At 42.3% G+C, this 26409-nt stretch overlaps 1 protein-coding gene across 1 annotated transcript; it reads left to right on the forward strand.

Annotated features, from left to right (window-relative positions):
- Positions 1-1012: 1012 nt before the first annotated feature.
- Positions 1013-26038, forward strand: tet2 (tet methylcytosine dioxygenase 2). The gene is made up of 10 exons (XM_047577665.1): positions 1013-1539; positions 16724-19711; positions 19791-19881; positions 19992-20085; positions 20179-20387; positions 20733-20883; positions 20978-21067; positions 21173-21310; positions 21446-21800; positions 21894-26038. Exons 2-10 carry the CDS (start codon positions 16768-16770, stop codon positions 23264-23266), a joined length of 5445 nt encoding a protein of 1814 aa, XP_047433621.1. The 5' UTR covers positions 1013-1539; positions 16724-16767; the 3' UTR covers positions 23267-26038.
- Positions 26039-26409: the final 371 nt, after the last annotated feature.

The following is a 26409-nucleotide window of genomic DNA, read 5'->3' on the forward strand; positions in this document are numbered from 1 at the left end:
AAAAAAACTGTCTATTTTGTCTCTGCAGGGTCCATGTCGCAGGCTACAGTGACTCCACCTCCCTCCCTCCCTCTCTCTCTCTCTGCCTCTCCCCATCCCCCATTCTGTGTAAAAACAAATCTGAAACTATTGAGTCAACAAATGTCACTGCTGCTAAGCAGGGGCTGCGGGGAAAGAGGTTGGGTCTCTCTCTCTCTTTTTTTTTAAGTCTCAAAATGCAGCTAAAACCAGATTATTTTCAGACAAGACCCACCTGTTAGTATAGCACAGGAGGAAATAGTAAAACGAATGGTGCTGGTCGAAGCTGTGGCCACATGTTCAACATGCAACTGTGACACAGTAACAAGTTAGCTGCAGCTTTTCACCACGCCAAAAGGAAAAGCAGCTTATCTCAGAATAGGTCAAGCTTAGCGACGGTAACAATACACTCACTTATTGCCTTGTCTTCTGGTTTTCCTCAAAGAAACAACCTAAATTTATTAAATAACCGGCAGAAAAAAAAACGCAGCAGGCAGCAGTTTTAATATTCGCACACTATTATATCAGAAGCCGTTTCCATGAGTCATTTCAACAACATTCCAGGTCTTTTAATGACCCTCAGCCCCTTTCTCTCTTACTCACACACACACACACAAACACACACACACACACTGCTTTCTCTATCTCTTTCAAGCCCACGTGGCCAGTGTCAACAGGAGGTGGGTCTTGGCAGACACATGAAGCAAAGTAAGCTGCATGCATGCGGGCTGTGGAGTTGTCTTACACCCTGCTCTAAAAATGAACAGGCCGTTGGAAATGAGCGCATTGCTCAACTGGTGTGGCTCCAACTGGCCACATCTGATTGCTGCTGTAATGCTCTAAAAAGAAGAGGAATGCTACTACACCAAAAGGGGAACTTCTGTAACCAATGACAGAACAGAAGACAAAGTGTAAAAGGGAGGGAAAAAACCCTGAGTCACTTGGCTTCCTGTTTGAGAACAGGATGGGGGTGGAGGCATTCAGCTCAGTCAGACAACCTGGGAGACCAGTGCAATATTCAACACAAAGTGCACCGAGGGCTGGAGTCCTGTCCTGCTCCAAAATCCACTCCAGTGCTTCGGGGCAGCCATAATAGTGTTCACTATTGTGTGCGGCTGAGGGAAGGAGAAAAAAAGGAGGGAGCAGAGGGGGGAAAGAAAACCTGTCTCTTTGTGTGGAAGGACTCAGCAGGAAAGTGATTTTGTGATTATTTGACTTCGCCTCCAAAGTGAGGCTCTTCGCCCCGACCTGCAGCAGGATCCCGTCCACTCCATGTGCCTCTGCTGCCTCACGCCAGAGTCACATATGAGTGTTCTTGTCGGGCCGGCAAACAGCGACACCCGGGCTTCTCCTGATGATGAGAGCCGACGTCAGACCGGTTTTCATGAATATTGATGTGGAGGATAGTCTGTTTCATAGAAGAACAGAAGGAGGCAAGATGGCTGCCCTTTAGGATTTGTTAAAGAGGAGATCCAGACGGTTTGTTGGAATTTCTACAAAGTGGAGGGACATAAAACGGAGGTGAGGGTTCGCCCTGTGTGTTCATGCTCTATTTACCTGTTTCTCCTTTAAGCCTGGGTGTATTTTTGGTGGTCTTTTTGTCAGGTGAAGTGTGGCAGATGTCCACCACCGTAAAAAAGCAAGAGCTAACATAATAAGGAGGGGATATTAGATAAAGCTACTCCAACATGGCTGACGTTTTTCTTTCTCTTTTTTTCTGGCAGCTAAAATTGAGAGACCTCCTGTGTTTTCCTGTGTATATTGTATTAACCCAACATTTTTGCTGCTTTTGAATGCATCATAGAAAATGGTGTACTTAGACTGCTTGTTCAGGAGTTTTTCTTTAAGCATAATTTAAATGGCTCTGTAATTCTCTCCTTCTAAACCTGGCGTTTTTTTTATATAAGATGTCAAATATTTGCAAGGGAGTGCAGTGTGTGTGTGTGTTTTTCTTTTTTTTTCAGTGAGTTTCGGAAGAGTGCAAAACACATTTTTAACATTTTTGTGTGTAATTAATGGCTACTACAAGATGATGATAGTTTCTATTAGACGCAGGAAGTGTTATCTTCTGTTGCTTCCTCTCACGCTAATGTCCATTGCTCTGTGTGTGCCTGTTTATTGCTGTTCAGTAGGTTTCAGTAGGACTATGAGAAGGAGAGGAAAAGTCCAACCTGGTAGTAAGTAACAGTAGTAAGTGCATGGCGTCTGCACAGCAGCAGAGCTGGAGGCTTCTGGCTTTGTGTATCTCTGTGAATCTGCTTTCATTGCTTTCACCAGTGAATGACAAGCAGACACAAAGGCAAATCCCAAGGAGAAGCAAAGGAGAGGAGAATTGTGGTGGCAGAGTGTAGTGAAGGCAGGCAAGGTCAGAAAGCTCTGGAGGAAATGAAACTCAATCCTACTGCACCATTAGCTGGGGGAACAAGAATGGTTATTCTGGAGCCTATTTTTTAACTTGAGGCTAAGCAAAGGGTTGTTGCCAAAGAGGAGCCACACATGGTTTACTTGTCAAAATAATTGACTAAGCTTACGCCAGTGGTTAGGACACATTTTGATGCATTACAAGCAGTTTCATGTTGCAACAATCAGGCTTCTGTGTTATATAGGAAACAGAGTCATTGATGAAGAGATTATTGACAACAGAACGGTTAACATGTGCGTCAGCTGTAATTATTTACCCAAACATAACATCAATTCAGATTTGTTACAGGACAGGGGGGCCTCATCTCAATTAGCAACTATCTAATTGTTTGTTAGTTGTTTTTCCCCCCCTCCTGAATTCGCACATTGAAGTGTTTCTGTAAAATTAACATGTGAATGGCTAATTAGAACATAACAGATCTCCCTTTGGTTTGTATATTGGGTTTGTGTATTCCACTGACTACAGTCGTAATGTGGCCACTGTATGGCCTCGGGTCACAGGCGAAGTAAAAGCATGTCTGCAAGGTGGAGAATAAAACCTAACCTTTAATTGGGCATTGTAACTTAACAGTGCAGACGGCCTGCAGGAGCAGCACAGAACTTAAGTTTTTATCTCTAATCGATGCTAAAATTACTGGTCTCCGGAGACTTGAACAGACCAGCGTGGATCCACTGACACTGCGCGAACAGAATGTGATATTAAGAAGGTAGAGGGGCAGTGAAGTGGGAATAAAGTCATCTGTCTGTCAAGTGACGAGGAGACAATTACCAAGCTTTTATGTGAACAGCTGATAACAAAGTATCCTCTGACAGTCAAACACTTCCCCCATCTGAATCTTTTTTTCTTCTTCTTCTGTGGTTACATTTTCTGAGCGTGCGGCTCCCACTGTTGAAAGATATCTGTTTGTAGGGGGAGAGAATCCCATTTTCAGTCATAGCGGGTTGCCACTAAACTTTCAAACCAACAGTAGTGGTGTGCCCCTCTGACGCAATGGCATGGCTGTGTTTTGATATGGCAAGCATGGTCATTGACTGTGTAGTGTCAACACGAGCGCTTAAGCAACGGCGTTCTCCGTAGTCCTCGTAAAGTATGTTGTGACTGCCAGAGATCAGGTGATCCACGCTTGTGTGTGCGCGGAGATGCCGCTGACCCATTCATGATGTTAAGACACTGTAGATAATGCCTCATGTCAAAGTGTCATGTGAAAACCCGCATCTACCACATTGTTCGGAGGCAATGAGTCCATTCATTGCCTTAATTCATTAATAGAAGTGCACCATTAGTCGTGTAATCCGTTTCCTGCCTAATACAATCGCAATCTAAAATTAAAAACTCTAAAACACACAATATCGCTAGAGTGGTTCTCCGCAGGCCTGCTGTTACATCAGCAGCTGAACAGGGACCACAGCATTAATCGGTCTACAGGGGCTGAGTGGGGGATGGGCCGTATAGATCAATCACACGCACGTAGCTTCTCTCATACATCCACACCTACAGATAAAGCCATGTGCTTGGATTGCTCCTTCGCCACGGCCGTAAGTCCCTATTATGTCACTCCCAGGGCAAAGACAATATCACCATTGGGAAGAATGTCCAGTTGCCATAGCGTTCCACAACAATGCTGTCCAAGCCCCTCACCTCTGACCCTGCTCTGTCCAGCCCACAGATCATTTTTCCACCCAGGGGCTGCTGCACAAATGACACAGAAACAAGCCCCGTGGCAGTTAGACATCTTAGATTGTACTACCTGCTAGCCGGTCATAGCTCAACCGCTTTCCTAAGACAAAATGGCGAGATACTCAGTGTTGTATTGATTTTTTGCAATATTGATTTCACTCCTGTCTGCTATTGGGGGTTGTTTTTCTACCGAGAGCAAGAGTAAAGCAGCAACTGTGGTGCTCCTGCAAGGGAATCACAGCACTATAACGCTGTTGTGTATTTGCGCACATTTCTTTTTAATACTTACTAGACCGTGCGCGCGGATGTAAGAATTTTCTCAATGAACTAGATTTTCGACATAAAACTGAAAATCCCTGCAGAATTTTGGGAAGGTTTAGCTGCATGTCATGTTGTCGCTGACATTCAGCAAGACATTTGTAAGGGTTTTGACATTTAATGGACATTTACCATTGCTTTTTGCACAACAATAAATATCCAGGTCCTCTGACTTGCGAATCGCCATGTGTCTACTTCCTGCAAAGCTTTACGGGTTGAAGAGTGGTCACCAAAGCAGATACAGATCACCAACAGCCAATGTTTCTATCTAGCGGAGGCTCTACCTTGCTATGGCTTGGGAGCGGTTTCCAGGTCATAATGGTTTTATGAGTCTGCCATGCAAAAGATGTCGCCCGCTAATCACAAATATGACTCTTGGCCTTCTCCTTTCACTGCGGCGTGCGTTGTTAGCGGAGTTGAGGCGTAATTATGGAGTGAGAGTGATAAGGCGCTGTTTGAGTGGCACAGGGCCGGAGGGAGTGGTGCTGGCCCTGCGAGCGTGTATCGATGTCAGGGTTTACCTCAGGGGTGAGACAGCGAGGGCAGCGACTCAAAAGCTTCCTCCACGTGAGCACACGCACATGGCCGTTCTGTTTACAAACACTCTCCTGGCATTCCGCGGAGAGGGAGGCAAGTGAGATGTTACGTAACCGCCCCAAAGCGAATAGCATCTCTTCCCGCTTCTCGCCCGGCCACTCCTCCGAGGCCTGGGCAATCTTCTTCCGTGCCGTTTGTCGCTGGTTCCGCTACTGGAAGCAATAAATAAATAAATAAATGAATAAAGAACAATAGTTACGTGCGTCGACGCCTGAAAACGTTGCGAGACCGTGGACTGGCCTTTTCTCGTACCGTTCTGCATAGCCTTTGTGCAGGTGGAGGCCTCAACGGCGCTACATCAGGAGAACAGACCGGGTGTAAACGTTTTCGCCACCTATGCAAGTTCCATGAACTTCCTTAAGAGTTTCACCTTTGGAGGGTGGTGAAAGAAAAAAAAAAACACTGCAATATCTGCTTAGTTTTATGATTAAACCCCAACATATATCATACATGAAACTACATTGGTACAGACACCCTTGAAAACTAAGTTTAGTCCACTGTGGTGTTCCCCATCACTGTACTGCTTTCCATTAACTTCACTGAAATCACGGTTGTGAACCTTTAGTGATCCTAAAAACAAAACTTTTACTTTGTGAAGATAGAAATTAAGTTGGCAGGCTAAAGTTCTTGGAAGGGAAAAACGAGGAATAAATGCATTAAATCGAGATGGACGCCCTCCTTGCATGCTAGGAGACAAATGCATGCACATGTCTAGTAGCGTTAGCAAACTTGAACACAGTCTGTAAATAGGCCATGCTAATATTAAAAAGGTGACTGAACCTCATGTTAAGGTCTGACCCTTAGTAAGACTTTAGTGTCACAATCTATCGAGGTCAATCGGTTCCAGTTAAATCAAGTTGATCACAATGGTGAGGCTGGATCATTAGAAAGAAAAAACTTTGCCATCAGGACAATACAGCATGTCAAAACGTGTTTTCTGCTAACATAAATCCATAGCTAATGCAACAGAATGCTTATCTATCATGAAACGCAAAGCTTTGTCACGATGGCATAACCTAAAATCAGCCCAAAATCACCCAAACAACCTCCTCTGATTGCTGTCTGCCATCTTCTAAAATGGCTGTCAGATATGAAGCGCCTGGCTGCTAGGAGCTGTCACTGAAAAGGTTAGGCTCCATGGCCCCCTGTTGTCTGCACAAGGAACACAAAGAAAGACAGCTGGCCCTGATTGTCATTTAGAAGCGTAACCCTACCAAAGGCTTTGAATGACATCACTTACTACCTTCCGAGAGCTTCGAGTGGCTTGGCCTCAATATTAGGTTTCCCAAGTGGAATGTACAAGTGCAGCAGCTGGTGTCTTTCCGAGTAGTGCTCAATGACAACTGGACTGGTTCGCAGCCTTATATGTGTTTAAGTTGGGAAAATGTCAAAGTCGGACTTTAGCCCCATGTCTGAATAAGTAGAAAGGATGGGATAGCATGCAAGGAAAAGACAGCGACAAGACGATACCCTAGTTCCTCTACTACGTTTTGGAGTAGTTCTTGAAGAACCGCCACATTTTAATGATACCTTCAGAATCTGAAGTCCCCACTTAAACAATACACAGAGCACAATTAAGATCTAAATGTTAGAAACAACTGTAACTCCCAGTCAATCCTTGAAGTGTGCGTGATGAAGTGAAAGATATCTGGAAACCTTACACTGAAGTAATGAAACCAATGAGGGTCACGTGCCGCCCAATCAGTGGAGGGAAAGGAGGACCCTAGCAACAGTGGCTTAAGCCAGGCTGCTTGGAAACCAATGGGGGAAAGAATATCCCCACATTTGGTTTCCAGATGACTAAAGCGCATGTAGCAAATATTTCTCATTCACACCAGTAGTGACCACTACTACGAAATATTTTTAGCTCTGTGTTTCATGAAAAAAGGAAAGAAAGCACAGCTTGCCAAACATGGCTTGAGTTCCATTCCCAAAAAACAAGTCTTCGCTGAAACTCTGACTCGATATTGTGTCGGTTTAAAATTCCTTCGCTGCCATGTTTGTTTGCCAAGTTATATTTTTCCCTCCAATAATGTTTCCTTTTCCCTGTTTACTGTTCACCTCTGCTTCCTGTTTAATTGGAAGCTGGTTTGGATTTGGAGCAAGCAAGCAGAGGGAAATATTTGCTAAATAGACATGCCTGTGAGCTCATCACGTGCTAAGTCAAGACGCTGCATTGAAGAAACTCGGGAATCGGCATCTGTAGGCTTTGTGCATGAGCTTTTCATCTCATGCCAGATTGTAGTGAAAGGAATAATGAATGAGGAGGAAAAGATCAACAAAAGCATTTCTTGTGATATCATTTCATTCTTTATATTTTCCAAATTGCGACTCGATCTGCAAAATTGCAAATGTAGGTTTCTGAAGTAGTTGTAGGATCAGCGCATAAAGCACATGTGCACACCAGCGCTATTCTGCAGTCAGCCGTGCTGGGGTAATGTTTAGACCAGATGGGCTTTGAAGCGCTCATAAGATGGTCGCCATGGCTACCATGCACTCAGAAAGAAATTAACTTTGCTGTGCGCACGGTTCATCAAGTTAGTCAGATATATTGACTGTTGCATGGACAGAGGGTTAGAGGGGAAACGGGACGGGCACTTTGGGAGGGGATATGTTGGATTGTGAAGGGCTAGGGGCAGGCTACTGGGTTTGTACGCTCAGGAGCCCATTTCTTAATTAGAGTCTCCATGTGATGCGGTTTGAAGGTACAAAAAAGGTTTAGCCTCTCTGTGTAAGCTTTGCTAAGGGAGCTTCAAATCCAGGAAGGCGTTCTTTTTAGGCTGTGCTGATGAAATAGGTACAATTCAAGACGAACTGGTTTAACAAGTGAGGTTTGGGCTGGTGTTCAACGACTATCTACCACTATCTACCACTGTTGCCAGTTGTTAGCAATCGCTGCTACACTTTTGTTGTTGACCAAATGACCAAACTCTTCCAAAATAATACAGAGACATTAGATATTTTTGTTGAGAAATATCCTAAAATGCACAATGACAGAAATTGAAGAAGATAAACGTGTCACGTGCTAGCATGAGGTTTTGTGACTCACACCTTGTTGTTTTTCCCTGAATACCTGCTGAACAGGACGTACCAGAAATGTACAGAGGTGGGGTTGACAAGGTCTGCATTTACACAACGTTACATTACCAGTAACCAGAGCACTAGAGTGCTTGTCATTTACCTATCACCAACGCAACAATGCCGGAAACTGCGGTGTCTTTACCAAGGGCACTTAATCCAGTGCCAGTTGAACTGCCAACCCCCACGAATAGTGGACAGCCAACAGAACCACAGCCACAGCTATTACCCAGGAATTTACATTACGACATCTCTTAACTGACATTCACCGACTCACCAGATACTGCTCAGTCATTCAGCACAAATATTACATCACCAAAACTGGTCTGCGATGAAAGCCTGCTATTTAAGTAAACGAGCACAGCACCTCTTACTATAGACTCACTGTACGATACCGGTTCACCATTTTTGTCCTTCACATCCAAACTGGATGATTTTTTCTAGCTAGCCATTGGACTCTGTGGTTACAAAGTTTGAGTGTTTTTAGCTACTATTACACACCACTGACAGTAAGATCTGCAGTATGCGCTGAAATTATTTAACATCCATGTGTTGGGTTCACAAATCCATCTACTGTTCAAACATCAACTGTTTGCCATCTGCCAAAGAGTTGAAGTTAAAACCGGACTGGTATTTCTTTTTACGAATTACACCGGTGATGTACGATATGTTAAACCCAGCTCATTGGATTAAACTAATTACAATAGTTTTACTACTTCAAAGGATGTCATAAATAAAGTAATCTATCTATCTAGTGATGTCAAAATACAACGAAAGAAGGCACTGAGACACAAAGCCGCGTGAGCACAAAGAATCTGTGCAGTGGGAATCTCCAAAAGTCGGCCACATCTGTCTCACATTAGACATAAAGAACAACGTAGATTGTACCAATCCCTTCTTCATATGGAGGGGGAGGAGACTTTCTAGGGAAGAAATTATAAACAGAAGTTTGTGTCTTCAGGTCTTTGTAGTAATTTATCAATCTGGTCTAAGAAGAAGTCAAGATGCTGAATTCAATTAACTAGTTTTTGCATGCACATTGTACACTGGCATGAAAAGGAGACACATGTGCGGAGTTTGGCACATTCAGAGTTTTTTAACACGCTGACTCTACCTGCCACCACTCTGGTCCGCCACTGAGATTGTAAGGACAGAAGAGGGAAGACAAGCAGACGTGTTGTGCTAGGGTGGCATGTGACGCAGCCAATCTTGCCTCACTATCTAGTGCTCAGGGCCCAGACGACCATCAGATAACTGCTTGTTCCCACCTGAAAGAAAGACCGGACCCCCGGGTTATCGAGTTCATATGCAGCAAGCCTCGCAGCAACCTTTGTTATTATTAATGGAACCAACATGCGTCACATCAGTAACACTGAACCACAAGCATCAGCATTCCTGGTAACAACCTTCACGTGTATCTGCGTCCTATACAGTAACCAGTGGAAAAATCAGCATTTTAATAAAAAAACAGAAGCTTCAGTGTCAAATACGAGAGAGATGCATTCATCACCGGATGCAAAATCGGTTACAAACTGTTCAAACTAGTTCTCACCTGGGGGAAAGTAAAGGAAATGATGTGTTGCTCTGATATGATAGACGAGGAAATGACATGAATCATGCGCCACAGATCTTTGACTAGTATCTGTGTACTACTTTTATTAAAGCCGTTTGTCTTTGATATCACTTTTGTTTTCAATTTGCTTGGATGCTCACTGGGTGGGCTGATAGCTTGGTACGTGTTGATCCCTGTTTCGCTAAGGTGTGTAATAACAAGACACGGGCACTTAGAAGCAAATGTTTCGATGATCTGTGTCCGGCATGGAATTTTTTACTACAGACACAGGCGGCTTTTGTTTCTCAGCCGGGGAACGTCATATGTTTCGGAGAGAAAGGGAGAGCTACAGAGTTGGCACGAGCAACCATGTGAGGTGCATTGCACACACTGCATGCCATGTGACATAAATCACAACTGCGAGGGCCTGATGAAGAGAGTCCGTGCGATGCAGAAGATGAATGAACATCTGTCCTATTACTTTGTGACCACAGCGACTCAGCACAGTGACTCCCTTAACTTCCACACCCCCGGTTAGTTCAATGCTCTCTTTTCATTTGGAAGCCACATGTTTTCAACTGCCATAATTCAAAATATCTATTCAAATGTCAAAAAAAATAATCCAACATTGCCTGTAGTCAGGCAAATCTGTATCCATGCATGGAGTTCTGCCGTCTTTGCTGACAAACTGTAACTGATTCAGCTCATTTATTGGGTCTTTGTTAGAGGTGTGGAGGCTATGTGGCTTAACCACAGAATGAATTAAGTGTAAAAAAAAAAAAAAAAGAATATTCAGGAGATCACAAACTAGTTTTTGAACGTTAAATCCCCGTCCACCAAGTCAGCAGGAATGCAGAGTTGTGAGCATGCTGCGAGAGGTCATTAGGTTTGTGGAGCAACAAGTCCAGCTCTATATTTATGCAAGGGATTTAACACACTGTAGAATGCAAGTCATCTGACCTGATTACACTGGTAAAGGGTTGCTAAGGATGAGGTTTCACTCGGAGCTAAGCCGTGTGCAGTCTCAACTGTCCTACTGAAGTCTGTCAGCACAAACAGCAGAGCAGAACTTATACTATTTTAAGACATTAATTACCAAAAACCAGTTGAACTTTCATGGTTTGCTGTTAGGTCGAGTTTTGTTTGGTTTCTGTTTTGTTAAAACTAAAGGGTCCCACAGGATTTCACACGGAAAACAGTGTTTTCTGGTTAATGTCTACACTCCTAATACAAACAGTACACACAATATACAGGTGCACATACTTCATTTGGAATGTGCATAAAGCCTTGAACGAGTTCTTTCTTAAATAGTTTTAAAATGTAAGTAATGTTAAGAGCAAGTTGAAACTTAGCTTAGGTTAGGAGCTTAAGTTATAGTAGTTACTCTTGAGGTAATATTACATTGAAAATCAGCAATAACCAGACTCTCGTGACTCAGCTGACAAGGTAGAGTATCTAGGTTTTTACCCTTACTGAGTCTACTGAAAATTTATAGTCTTTGGACTGGGTGCATGCTCTGGGTGTTCTTATCTTTTAAACAGGAAAATACAAATGGGCCCATTTCAGCAAAGAGAAGGAAATGTGCACTTGAGACTATGGTGTATTCTTTGGAGCATTCGACGAAATGGTGCCGTGGCTCGTCAAGTGTGTGTGCGTGTGCGTTTGATTTACTGGCCTGCTGCACATCTCTCTCGTTTTTAACAGTGACTTTAACACTCTTTAGCCCGGCTGCCTAAGTCCCAACCTGAAAGTACAGAGACCTGAATCTCCCAACAGCTGTCGTTAGTGCTGAATGTCACATGCGGCTGCCAAGTCACGCCAAACAGATCCCGTCTACTATGGCAGTTCTCATATTTCACTAGCCCTCTCTCTCTGGCAATAACAAAAACAAAGTGCGCGTCCAATCCATTAAACACCATTACTCTGGTGCTACGAAGTCAAAGCACTATGCCACTGGTGTAAATAAATTTCACAAAACAAATTCTCATAGTTGAACAATTTTTTTTTTTTTTTTCACTGTTTGATGGACAAACAGAAATTACATACTTCTGCTTTTGGTACAGAAAAATTACAAAACACAGCCTGTACTGTCATGTGCATTAACTGTCTCCATAAAATGAGTCTTGTGCTAACAGGCTAACAGCATTCATTGTTTTGCAACACTGGCCACACTGTGTCCAAGAGTCCACCCTTGCCCCCCGGGCTTCAAAGCACTAAAGCAACTGACCGTCTATAAATGGCAGCAAATACATAGCTACAGAGGCAGCAACTATGTCAAATGACTGTTTAGCCAGGTTCATAACTGCACAGGTTAGATGGCAGACTGAACAAGAGGGAGTAGATGAATAAGTAGAGATGAACCAGAAGTGTAATTACAGGGCAGAGATGAGGCTGTGGGAGAGGGAGGGAAACCAAACAGCAGCACATAGAGACAAAGAAACTGTGTTTTGGAGGGAAAGAAAGCTTTATCAGGAATTTGGTTCGAGCCAAGTCAGTTGAGTCATATCATAAACTGAACCACAGTTCACATTTTCCCTGGTGGACATTAGCTAATGGAAAGAAAGCCAAAATATATCAAAGCCTTATAACTTCCAGCCGGAATCCAAACTAAAGCCACTGCCACGCTGTGCCTCTGGCTTAGTTTAGTGCTCTACTTCCAGAGCAAAAATAGATCGGCCCGACTGTGAATCACATCTGATGAATAATTAACAAGATGCAGCCAATACTTGTCGTAAAGCACAAAGTCACAGTTGGACTTAAAACATTGCATAATTCTTGTGTGTGTGTGTGTGTGTGTTTGTATGTTTGTCCGAAGCCGAGATAGACGCACACAGCTGGGATCTCTGGCTTTGTTCTAGGTTTGCAAAGATTTTTTTTTTTTTTTTTTGTTGTCAGTGTGGGTGTATCCAACTGTGACAAGCCGCTTGGCTCCCTTCAGTCCATTGTAAACTCTGGAGTGTCCCATAGGACTGGAGCTGCACTGAAAGCAGCTTAGCACCAGTCTTCACCTCTTGACTTTGTTACTGATTTACAGACTGCACTGAGGGCCACAAAAACAAAGGAGTAGTCACATGGGGTCGGGAAGTGGCAGTCACTCGCTTACCTCATTGTTATGTTTTGAGGGATGCTTTATATGTTAAAAAAAAAAGAAAAAAAAAGATGGGGGCGTTATTTTACTCCTAATGTGTTCTTTGTGTACTTACATGAAAACAATGAACAAATCCATGGAGAAATACATATATATATGTTTTAATGTTTTAGTCAGTTTTCTTGGTCAGTGTGTAAATTCAACATCAGATTGTTTAAGCTTCAAATCTTGTGTCAAGTTGTTGCAGGCAGCAAATAACGCTTCTTTTTAGTTTACGGCTGATGTAAGACAAATGCAAAATACTTGGCTCAGCAACATGCTCAATCCGATCTGATCATTTTAAAAATGCCCAACAATACAGCCTTCCCGGTACTCTTTGGTACATCAGTAAAATCTGCCCCAAATTCAGTGTAAGTCTGATCACAGAGACTTCACCTCTTTCTTCTCCTTTTTTTTTGTCTTTGCTAACAAACTACACAGGAAAATGCAAATACATACATGCATCCAAAATGAGCAGGTCCTCTATTTAAACATTCATGAACATTGCCCTACGTGAATGAAAATGCCTTCCCAATGCAGAGACCACTTGTCACGCATCAAAAGGAGCCACGCACCATTCCCAGCTCCCACATAGTGTTACTGTACTCATTAGTCAAAGTAACACATTTCAGTTTTAATGCCTCTGACGTGATCATAAATAGCTTCAGGGTCACTCCTGATTAGAGCGCTGATGGTGGTATTCTGCTGAGGCACTTCTGCAACTGGTGCCTCAGCAGCTGTATGTGAAATTTTTAGTTTTAATTGCTCTGTTTTTGAGTAGTTCATTAGCGTGTGCAGTTAGACTACTTGCTCATAGATTCATAGATTCATATTCTATTAAAAACCAACCGCTATTAAAAGCCATTTCACAAGGAGCTTCTTCAGCTTAGCCGTGAACTTAATTAAATCTTTTCAATCAAATTCATGGAGAAACAGCCACGCGTGGTAAAATATCTTTGGAATTCTATGCGTTCGTTGGCACATACAGTATATATCAGCTCTATTTTAAATGAGGGTAATGGATGAATGAGTCAAATGAATTTCAATCTAGCTAACAAGGCATAAAAGTCGATATTTGAGATGGACGATGCTCATGCCTCGCCTAGTGCAGACAAAAAGACACCTTTGAGGCTCTTTTCCCTCGCCATTGACCTGAGAGCTGTCTTTGTTTTTGCTGTGCCGCTTCCCTTTTCCACCTGCTAACAGGCAGCTGGCTGCTCTGTTGTGACAACAGTAGGAGCTTCCAGACACCCCTTGTAACAGCTTGGCTCGTTAGTGGGAGATTTAGCACTCTAACTTTGGAGGTCTGGAGGGCTGCTAATGTCTTGGAAGGGCGAGTGACAGAGGGAAGGTGATCATTATGTCAACTAGCTTGCCTGGCTGAGCAGAGCTCGCTCTGACAGTCTCCTGACGTCTTGGTCCAGACAGGCGACTGAGACACAACTCCAATAGTGGCCTTATTCTTTCACCTACACATTGTCCACCTGACCAGGCAGTGCATGATGTACACACGGTTTCTAGGAATTGCATTAGTGCGCTGCCTCGGGATCTTGGAATGCTTTATACAAGTCGCAAAATTTTTCAAAGAAGACCATAAAAAAAACGTTGTTTGAAGACAACAGCTGTTCTGCTGTTGATGGAGCAAAATTATGCCAAAAGAAACTTGTCATAATACCACAAATATTTTGCATTTTTTTCCTTTCTAGTTCCCACAAATGATCCTTAGGAAACATCTTCTCTCTCATCCAGCCTTTATGCTGAACACTGTTTTACTTTAACACTCAACACAAAGCCGACCATTCCTCTGGCATCTAGAAGAGGGTTGCTCATAATTATGATGGATTAGTCTGCGGCTCTTTGTACCTGTGCACTGCAATGATTTTGCAGATGCTGCAGATGTGACACGCATTAATAATTGAGGGCAGCAGACAAAAATCAATGTTCGACTGGAATCACAGGAATCTATTTGGCCTGGCGGAGAGAGAGAGAGAGAGCACACAATAATTAGAAATACACCAGGAGCTCAGCTTGCTACCTAAGCCTCTAGGTTTTATTTACACCTTGATTACAATCTAATAGGACTTACTACACATCTGACATATAACAATAAATGGTTACGCCCCATTTCCTGTTTCTGGCTCATTTGCCTACAACTTCATGATCAATGTCCAGAAATAGCATTGATCGCAACTATTCATGTGCTTTAAAATGCTATATTTGATATTCCAGTCCAAAGCAAATCATTTAGATTGCCATGTAAAACATTTAGCCAACTTTCGACAGCCAAGGTTTTGGGGTATGTCCTTGGCACCAGCTTTATTGCAGCGCAAACATTAAATGTACCAGCAGACACATTAATATAGTTTAAAAGCAAAAATTGTATTGAAGCTTCAGTTGTAACATGTTCAGCCCTCAAATGTGCCAATAAATAACATTTCCTTAAACTAGAGGATTGAAAGGGTCAGGATAATGAAGTCACTGTGGGAAAAAATGTGGGGGTCAGTTTAGATTCTGTGCTAAATTTAAGTTCCTGACAGAGACCTCACAGTGCTCGAGTTTTGAGGGACCTGATAACAAAGGGTCACAGTTTGAGAAGTGAATAGTATTTGCATATTTGACATTACAATGTGGCGAGGCCAGGAGAGGAATATCTCAACTGAACAGCTGATGAGCAGCCAGCTCCTCCTCTCATCTACCATCTGGGACCTTAACCTCGGATCCTACCGCCTTCAGTCAGCTAGACTTTCACTTCACACATTCTGTCTTGTAATAAAAAAAGAAAAAGAAAAAAAAACTATGTTTGTAATGTAGGCAACTCAAGAAAATATTTGTCAACTGAAGTTGTAAGGGTAAAGTGCTCTAGCGCACTCTATCTGCTAGCCTTATAATCCCAAATAAATTATAAACAAAAATCTATTATTTGTGACTTATACAATTTTCCGCACCTAATTATTTTATGCTGAAACGAGAACATCAGACTAAGTTCAGAAAGCATCAAGTGTTCAAAGCAAACATTAACAGAGCATTGCTGTGCAGTTAGCCCACTGTTTTAGATGAAATGCTTTGTCGATCATTGAGCTGTGACTGAGATTTTTTTGTCATTCATCATTTGTTTACCTTCTATATAATTAACATCATAACTTTCAGTCAGAGAAAATGGTTTCATGTTGTATCTTCGGGACAACTTTTGTTAACATAATTTTTAAACAGCCATTGTAAATAAGGAAGCTGCTAATGATTCAGATTCATGTAGGACACTGTCAGCCACCACTATCCTTTGATTACCTCATGTTTACATTCTCTTCTCCTTGCTTACTTTCTACTTGCTAGTGGGAGCTGTTTTTCTTTTGGAGACATTTGGTCAGGGGGAATCCACTTCTATGGCAGAATTGTTGATATCCCCGCTACTTCCTGTCATCTTCTGGCGCTATTTCCTGTGTCCCACCCTTTTTTTCATTGGCTATTGGCAACACATGTTTGCAGTTGGTTCGGTAATCAGTTCAAACTACCCGATTGCGCCCAGATTCAAATAAAAAAATAGTTTGACTGACTGTAACTGAGGTTATGTCGGGTCTGTTCACTTCACAGACAGATGCCAACTGTCCCCATCGAGAGTTGGCCCAATTGGGAATCATGGGTAAAATTTGTCAAAAAGTCTTGTAATGTCTCCTCAGCTTTAGACATTTAGCCATATTACCAAGTTGTAACAGATTTTCACAACACATTTTTTTTTCTTTTTGTCTAAGTGCGGTCCATAAATCAGTTGTAGGAAAAACAAAGCATCATGACGTAAATGTTTTAAAAGAAATAGAATAATCACATGAAATGTTTTTTGGTGTGGACAAACTGTTTTAACACACAGCCGTATGTAAAGAACATAGCTGCTTTAAAAATGATGTAACCAAACACTTCCTTCCCACTTTCTGTCTTGCAGGACGGACAGAGGGCAGCCCTGTGTATGGACTCTGAGCAGGCCAGATGGAAACAGGACAGGCCAGACATGAGACGGAAGAAAATCTGATATTAGCACAATTCAACACGCCTCGCGACATCTCCCACAAACTGCAGAATGGAGGCCAGTCTACAGAGGGAGATTCTATGCAGATCACTGGGGACTCGAACTGGAACAATTATAAGTCCAGTACAGGTGCTAACTCTTTGAAGAGACACAGGGAAAACTACAACAACCCTGCTTCAAAGCAAGGGCTGTTTGATCAAGGACCCTACATGATGAATGGAGAATTGATGAATGGAGAGTTAAACCACGTACCGCAGCAATCCTTATTGGTCCACCAGTCCAAGAAAATGAAAGTAGATTCCGAGATGAAAGGAAATGATGACATGAGCTCTAATTTGGTGGACAACTTCCCAGAGTTGACAAAGGCAACAGAATTTGAACACAGTTCTCCACAAACGGAGATTAAGTTAGATAAGAGGAATTGCAATTTTCCTAATGGAGATATTTTCTGTCTACCACGAAATAAACAAGTTTCAAATGGTGCTGTATCACCCTCCTCAACCATAGAAAGCACTCCGGGTGACCTGTTAGAGAAAACTTTGTCTCAGTATTATCCTGAGCAAGTGTCCATTGCACCACAAACATCTGGGTCAGAATCAAATGCTGTCAATGGTTCACTGGCCAGTAAGCTCTCCAGTGAAGGTGCTCAATCCCCTTTAACCTCAGGATTGCCCAATTCAGTACAGATGCCTGACTCACAGCAACAGCACCCAGGGGTATCTGGAAATTCTGAAGAAGGTAACAATTATAACTCCATCAACTATGTAGTGAATGGATACTCCAACAATTTTGGAGCAGACCACCAGCAGCAACAACAACATCAGCAGAGGCCACCATCTTACTCTGGTCAGGAACTGTCTCTAGGGCAGTTGCAAGGCATGATCCAATCTACAAATAGTGGTAACAACTCACAACAGCATCCAAATAATGCACAGAGTTATCCAGATGACGCAAATCCTAATGGTGTATATGTGAAAGCCCACCAGGAGTTTAACCACAACTCTTTCCTGGAGAGCAGCAACCCCCTACAGGCAGGAGAGGCAGGTGGATATGGATCCTTTCCCAACTCTGGGATGCAAAATATGGGGCAAAGTGAGAAACCCGGACCTGGTCACCATCCGTATCAAGGCAGTGACAGAGGCCTTCAGTATGGGATTCAACCTCAGAATTTCCAAGAAAATTCTGGGAACCCACATATTGCTGACAGCTCGGGACCCATGGGGCACCATCAGCAACAGCCACATGACACTAGGTTAGAAAATGGGATGGAGAACACATCTCAGCCGAGAGTCAACCTATCTTGTTCGACTCTTAACCAGAGAGGCTGGATGGATCTAAATTCTTCACATTCCCAGCAGCAGTCAGCAAGTGGCCCAACATCTCAGGCACAAAAGCAGGACATGTGGAGGGGCTTCCCTTCTAAGCCTCAGTCAGAACAGCAAACAGCTAACCCCCAGGTTCAGAGCCAGATGTCAGAGTCAAACCCAGCACAACGATTCCAGACACAGAGAGTTTTCACAGACAACAGTCATGGGTCCAACAGCTTGCAGAAGAAAGAGCAGAACTGTCAACCAGCCAAAACACATTGTGCTCCAGTCCAGCACAACACTGCCCCTGAGTGGCAGAAGTCAAATTCTAAAGCACCTCAAATACAGCAGCCCCTACACCAGAAAATGTCTGAGCAGCTTAACTTTCCTCAAAATACACAAGCAGACAACCGCTGCCACTCCCAGATGCAGTCAGAGCACTTACGTGAAGACACCGACCTCCATGATATACTGTCACCTGGATTTTTGGCAACACAACAACAGCAGCAACAACAACAACAACAGCAGCACTGTCACCTTCAACGTCCACTGTCCCATCCGCCCCAGTTTGAAGGGCAGCAACTGAAGTCTCCCAATTACAGACCTCACAGTCAGCCTCAGCCAGGCCAACAACTGTGTCAAACAAACCAACCTCTGAGAAGCAATTCTACTCAACCAAGCAACCAACACATCCAGCACAGTGACCATGCAGCATTTAGTTTTAATAACACAGCAGAAATGCAGCATCATCAAAGGCAGTATCCACCAAACTCAGGCAGCAGTAACCTCAAGCAATTTCAACCACAGCAGCCTAATAACCACTGCCACCAGCCCAACCATGTGGACTTTCCCCAGACCTCTACACAGTCACAACCTCACTTACCACAAGGTGCGTTAAACCAACAGGTGACAACACAGATGTATCTGAAAGCTGAACAGCAGCAGAAGACATCTTGCACTCAGTTCCAAAGGGGACCTCGACTACCTCTGGGACCTGTAGGTCCCCATGTAGACTTTCAACGGCATGCAGCACTGCGTATGCACCTGTTACAAAGGCAGGAACGCCAAGGCCCTCCTCATCCCTCTGTAAGCACTAGTGACCCCAAACATATCCCAAGAACTGTAAAAATCGAAAATGGACCCAGATATGATCGTCCTGGTTCGGAGCAGTCACAGATGCAAGAAGCATGCATGGGTGGAATGCAAGTCAAGCAAGAAAATGAACAATCCCTATGTGAGCAAAACAAGAAGCAGGGAAGCATCCTGGCCTCTATGGAACAAAGCCTGAGGCAGTACCAGCTTTCACCTGTGTATGAGAAAAAATCGTTCGTTATTAATTCATCAAATAAAGTCAAAGTGGAATCTTCTGGACCGGTCACCATCCTGTCAACCAACACTGATCTTAGTGGAGTAGATTCATCAGCAGCTTCTTTATTTAACGTGGCTCTTAAAAAACCACCTGATTCCACTCCCAAGAAAGAACAACTCTTACAGAGTTTTATGGAGTCTCCTATGAAGCTATTGGATACCCCTATAAAAAATCTTTTGGATACCCCCATGAAAACACAGTATGACATTGCATCCTGCCATTGCGTTGGTAAGTCTCATAATGTTGTGTAACCATGACTGATCTGTTGAAGTGTAAATATTAACATATTTTGCCTTATGATATTTAGAACAAATCAGCGAGAAGGATGAAGGTCCATACTACACTCACTTGGGGTCAGCACCTAGTGTTGCTGGGATTCGAGAAGTGATGGAAAAAAGGTTAACTACAAATCTGACCTGAATTTACTGTAGAGATGAATTGTGTTTCATAACTGCAGTGTACCTTTTCCCTGTAACGTTAATTTTAATTCCTCTACTCTGCTTTGCAGGTCTGGCCTAAGTGGTCGAGCCATCAGGATTGAGAAAGTAATCTACACCGGCAAGGAAGGAAAAAGTACACAAGGGTGCCCCATAGCAAAATGGGTATGACACATAATTGTATATTTCGTTTGAGATGCAAACAAAACTGCTCTTCAAATAACTGTGTGCATGCATTCCCATACCTGTTTGGTTCAGGTGATTCGTCGATCCAGTGTGGAAGAAAAGCTACTGGTGTTGGTGCGGGAACGGAATGGTCACAGATGTGACACTGCCTGCATCATTGTCGTAATCCTGGTCTGGGAAGGCATACTACCCAGTCTGGCTGACCGCCTCTATCTCGAGCTGAGTGAAACTCTAACAAAGCACGGAGCCCACACCCAGCGTCGATGTGCTCTCAATGAAGAGTAAGTGAAAGCACTACACGACTCAAATCTGGCCTTATCTATTACATCGTGGCTGAAATAAAAAGAAAAAAATAACTATTTTTATTTTGAAAAGGAAAACACAATTGTCTGTACTTATGCTGTAGGTATATAGTAGAGACACAATGTACAGAATATATAGTAACTGTATAGAGAGAATTGCTGTAATTTTCTTCTACTTCAAATCATTGGTTTTGTTGTACATATTACTACGTTTGTTGTATCATAACCAGTTCCATATTTGATCCTCAGTCACCCATCTGTCTAACACACAATTTGCGGGGATACAATGAGACATCAACCCAATTTTCTGCCCTGCCCTTTCAGGAGGACCTGTGCTTGCCAGGGATACGATCCTGAAGCCAGTGGGGCATCATTCTCCTTTGGCTGCTCATGGAGCATGTACTACAATGGCTGCAAGTTTGCCAGGAGCAAAATCCCAAGAAAATTCAAGCTACTCGGTGACGATATGAAAGAGGTACTTAATGTAGATAAAAATTACTATGCCTCTTTACTTGAATATAGTACGTTAAATAATATAATTTAATACTGACATTTTGCTTGCCTTTCAGGAAGAGAGAATGGAGCACAGCTTTCAAAATCTGGCGAGCTTGCTTGCTCCCTTGTATAAAACTATGGCACCTGAAGCTTATGGAAACCAGGTGAATATATTGGGACACTGTCTGGACAGTCTTCTTGTTGACATCTGAACCATTTTCACAAACTCTAATCTTGTTCATGCGGTTCTTGTTGTTTTACGGACGTAGGTGGAACATGAAAATAGGGCGCTAGACTGTCGTCTGGGGCTCAAAGAGGGTCGCCCATTCTCTGGGGTCACAGCTTGTATGGACTTCTGTGCCCATGCCCACAGAGATCTCCACAACATGCAAGGCGGCAGCACTGTGGTAAGCTTTCTACGTATGCTGTATTTTAGTGTGTTGAATTAGTTTGAAGATGTAAGAAATACAATACAGAGACTCAAACATAAAACAGTTTGTAACAGTAATGAGTGACTTATTTGGTATTTAACATTTTCCTAGGTGTGTACTTTAACAAGGGAGGACAACAGAGAGATTGGAAAGATCCCAGAAGACGAGCAGCTCCACGTCTTACCACTTTATAAAGCTTCCAATACAGACGAATTCGGCAGTGAAGAGGGTCAGCAGGAGAAAATGAAGTCAGGGGCCATCCAAGTCCTCAGTGCCTTCCGCCGCCAGGTGCGCATGCTTGCAGAGCCTGCCAAGTCTTGCCGGCAAAAGAAGCTGGATGCTAAGAAGGCCGCTGCAAACAAGAATGCCATGCTGGACAGTTCTAACGATAAAGCAGAGAAGGCCCTCCTGGCCAAGTCAAAAGCAGGCACTTATGAGAATACTGCTCAGGGCACTCCCATGGCAGGTAGGGTTACATTTATAAAATGCACATTTTTGCCAACATATTAACTCATCTGGTGCTGAGACTTTTCTACATTTATTTGGGTTTGTTTTCTAGGACCTATTCCCGGTGCAGTGGGAGCAGTGGGAGCAGCCCTTCAGTTAGGTCAGCCAACACACCCCCTTGGGATCCATCCTCAGAAACTACAGCAACAACAGCACCTTCCCCCTTATCCTGGGCCAACAAATGCTGCTTTCACCAGGTTCCCAAACCACCCTGTGTCTTTTCCAAGCACTTCCAAACCAGGCGGCATGTATTCCCCTCAGCCACCACCACCAGCTAGCCCTTACCCTTCCCCACTTCATGTACCAAACTCTTACATGAATGGATCAAATCGTCCATACCCAGGTTATCAGTGTAATGGAGGAATGCCCATTGACAATTTTCATCCATACTATGCTTCAAACCCAAAGCACCTGGAGATGTATCGGCAACAACGGCCGCCACTCTACTCAGAGCAACAGTACGGTGTACATCCACACTATGAGGTCAATTATCCACCAAGGTACGGTGAACCCGGTTTACAGGTCAATGGTTATAATGCCAGCAACATGAGACCAGTTCACCCCATGAGACCTTATGGACCTTACGGCCCTAATAGGACCCCCTCTCAAGAACAGTTTATGGACCCCCTCTCAAGAACATCTTCAGTGCATGGAGGTTTAAATTACACAGTTGCTGCGAGCAAAGGCAATCAGTTTGGAGAATACCCAAATCCATACCTCCCTCAGAGCCCTCAAATCTTACCACCAGGACAAGATTCTTTCCGTATGCAAATAAAGACAGAGATGGGTATGCCTGGCACACCGATGCTTCCTGCTCAGCTGAGTGGTGGGTGTTTAAACCCTGAAACACAGTCAGTGTTAGGTCTGCCTAATGGAAGCATCATGGGTCCCAGTATTAAGCAGGAGCCCACAACACCGCAGACACCCACAACACCCAAAAAGCCAGAGATGTGGTCAGACAATGAGCACAATTTCCTGGACCCTGACATAGGTGGTGTGGCAGTGGCCCCAAGCCATGGCTCAGTTCTTATTGAGTGCGCAAAACGGGAACTTCACGCCACAACGCCGCTCAAAAATCCAGATCGCAACCACCCAACGCGCATTTCATTAGTCTTTTACCAGCACAAAAATCTGAACGAGGCCAAGCATGGTTTGGCACTGTGGGAAGCCAAGATGGCAGAGAAGGCTCGTGAGAAGGAGGAAGAAGCAGAGAGGAATGGTGGCGAGGGGACACCTAGCAAGAGCAACAAGAAGGGGGTAAAGCGTGAGCATCCAGAGTCATCAGAGCCCACAGGGGAGCCTCCCTACAAGCGTTTCATCAAGGCACTAATGGAGGGGTCCTTATCAGGCACAACAAATACATTCGTCAGTACATCTCCGTATGCCTTCACCAAGGTCACAGGGCCATACAGTCAGTTTGTATAGAAAACATTTATTGAGAAGACCCTGACAGTGCTTAATGGAAGACAAAAAAAAGACCACAAGCACTAATGCCCTCTCATCAGCCTCATGTTGTGCAGTCAAACGAACAACTGATCCGATTAGATATACTAACCTTTCACATCAGGTTGTCACCTCTTTAACAATCGAGCTTTACTAGTTGGCCCCACGAAGGATGTATTTATTTTTGTTTGGTGACTTTGGCAACATACACAAAATCTCTGGTGCTTTCAGTCTGATATCTGAGGAACTATATTTTAGCTGGAAACAGTTTCATTTTTGCTGGCTTTATTTTTCTTACAAGATTTTGGCGATGTAATCGTGACATAAAACAGTGACTTTGTAAATGACGACATTCACGGTGCTATAGTGTTTGCCACAACACACTCTACGAGTGAGATTTAATTACTTACGTCAACGGGACACTGAAAACATCATCCCACTGTCAAATCATCAGCATCATAATGGTTTTTAGCAAGTCAGTATTTCTGAGAGCACTATTTGATACTGAGAATTAAATGTTTATTAAAACCTGGATATACTGTACTGCTGCATAGACAGCAATTAATTAGTAAGTTACATTTATGAATTTATAATGGGGTGACTGAGTTCACGGAAAACTATTTTTTAAACGTATCATTATGTTGGTGCTTCTTTCATTCTCTTTATACTGTAAAATGAGCCATTCGTATGGTTCATTTTTAACATTTTAAGAAAAAAAAACCTACATTTGTGTTATTTTATGTTTTTCCAGATTTACTTTGTTGACAGCAACTAATTTTAATGTTCCTTACAGCAGGTTCATTGAACAAACCTGGTTTGTGAATATTACACGTAGTTTTATGTCTGTTGTGCTTATAAAATGTGCTTTCTATACACTGAGGAACATAAAACAGGGTAAGCTCAGTGTCAGTTTCGGAGGGCAGCTGGCTTGCTGTGGGGTCTTTGATTATTGTAATCTAACTGTAATATAAACATGTGAGATTTGTACAGTAAATTAATTAATTGCCCTTTTTTGGAATTACTGTTTTAGATTTTCTGTAAAGAATGCTAACAGCATATTTTGTTGTATTTCTTTGGGTTTCAACAGATTTTGTGTTTTTTTTTTGTTTTTTTCATAAGGTGCTATTCAACCTACTAGAAACGTACAATGTGAGACTCTTTGGACAATAAGAAGGCTTTTAAATAATGTACAGTACCAACCAGTCATATACCTCAAAAACAAGTTAGGCAATAGGATGAGAACATATTCTTCTTCATCATTGTATATTACTTTAAATTTGTTAATAACATGTTCAGGCCACCTAAATCCATAACAGTTCATTCATTACTTTCTCATCACTGCTGGAAAGTATTAAATTAACTTGATTCTTTGACATTACTGTAAAATCAGGGACATTTTCAACTAATTTTGTATACACTTTCATTGCCTGTGTTCATCATGTCTTTTGCATTCAGGGAATTGCCATTGCATCCTGAATCATCCCAACAGAATTTATGTCAAAGTCATTTTGTGATGGAAAAAAAAATAGGTTTTCCTGCAAGTCCCTACTTATATTTTAGCTGGTAGGATGGTGGTAATCATTTACAAGAAATTTGATCATATATGCACTGAGTTGACTAAAGGGAATGATAAAAAGCATCTATTTGCTTTTGCTAAGAGGCAAGAATAGTGATTAATGTAGTTGCACATCGCTGTGCCTGTGTATAGTTGAATTTATTTATAACCACTAAGCAATTGTACAATGGTTTATTCCCTGTTTATTTGATTTAATTAATGTGATATATATAATTGAACGACAGTCGTGTCATAGCAACAACTCACCCCACTTTTACACATTCATTTGCTGAAAGCACTTCATTTCTTTTTCAGGAAAAAAATATGTAATAAAGACTTACAAAACATTTTATTTAAAGTAATTGTATATGTGTTAAAAAAAATTAAATAAATTATGTCACATTGTACATACCAAGAATTTGCGTTGCAGGAGTATAACTCTTTCTTTAATGTTGATGTAGGTTCTCTTTGTCAAATTTACCCGCGGCTCCTCATATATCAAACTTTAAAAATACTTTTGGCTTTTTGGGGTTGACGAAATGATATTGGTTAGAATATCCAGGAAGTTTTTGTAAATATTACACTCACTGTCATGGCAATGTTTACAGTTAGAGTATCATGTTAGCTCAGTCATTAGAAGTTCAAGTTTTTTTTTAAAAACTGTTTTGTAAAACAAATATCCATACTAAAATGTTGAATTTCACTGTACAGGACCCAGCTACAGTAGCAGGTTGCCGTTCGGAAAGGCAAGGTGCCGTAAGATAGCGGGTTAAAAGCATAGCCATACTTGAAGATGCTTCAGAGTGTTTCTGAGTGAGTCAACATTACTTGAATGACTTTTTTTGCTTAACAGGCGCACTTCATGTGCCAGCTCAAGAGTTAAGCGAACAGTTCATACACACTTGGCTTTTTGCAGTTTGACACTAAAACACACACACAGACACACACACACACACACATATATATATATTAAAAAAAAAAAATCAACTGTTTTGCCTGTCATTTTACTTTTTAAGGCTTCCCGAGTTCTCCTGAAGTTTGGTATGCTACAAAAAAAATGAATTAAGGATGGGTATTAATACTGTAAGTATTGTAATGTACTGAATGCAGTTTATTTGAAAGCTGTTTATTATATCATTCCTGATATTGCTGATATGTGGGTGTTTTTTTTTTAATAAAATTTATATTTATTTAAAGCATTTTTATTTGTTACTCAAGTTAATACAAATATCTAAATTCTGTGCATTGTTATGCTTTGTGTTGAAGTTTTAAATGCAGATTAACTTTACAGGCAAAACTGGAAAGAAATCATGTTATCGTCACACTTTTTTTTTTTTTTTTTAATTATTTACCCAAACAAGAGAAAGATGGTACATAGAAACTGATTTACAGTTTGGGCTGCAAGAACAAACTAATAATGAATATCAGAGCATGACTTTCAGTCTTCCGCAACAAAATTACCATAGCACATACACAACAATTTAATAGAAAGGAGACCAATGATTTTTGGAATTAATGTCTAAATGATAATTAGCGTCACAATAAATCAACGCGGGGTCCAATGTGGCAC

Source organism: Mugil cephalus, chromosome 2 (assembly GCF_022458985.1).
Source record: "Mugil cephalus isolate CIBA_MC_2020 chromosome 2, CIBA_Mcephalus_1.1, whole genome shotgun sequence".
NCBI lineage: Eukaryota > Metazoa > Chordata > Actinopteri > Mugiliformes > Mugilidae > Mugil > Mugil cephalus.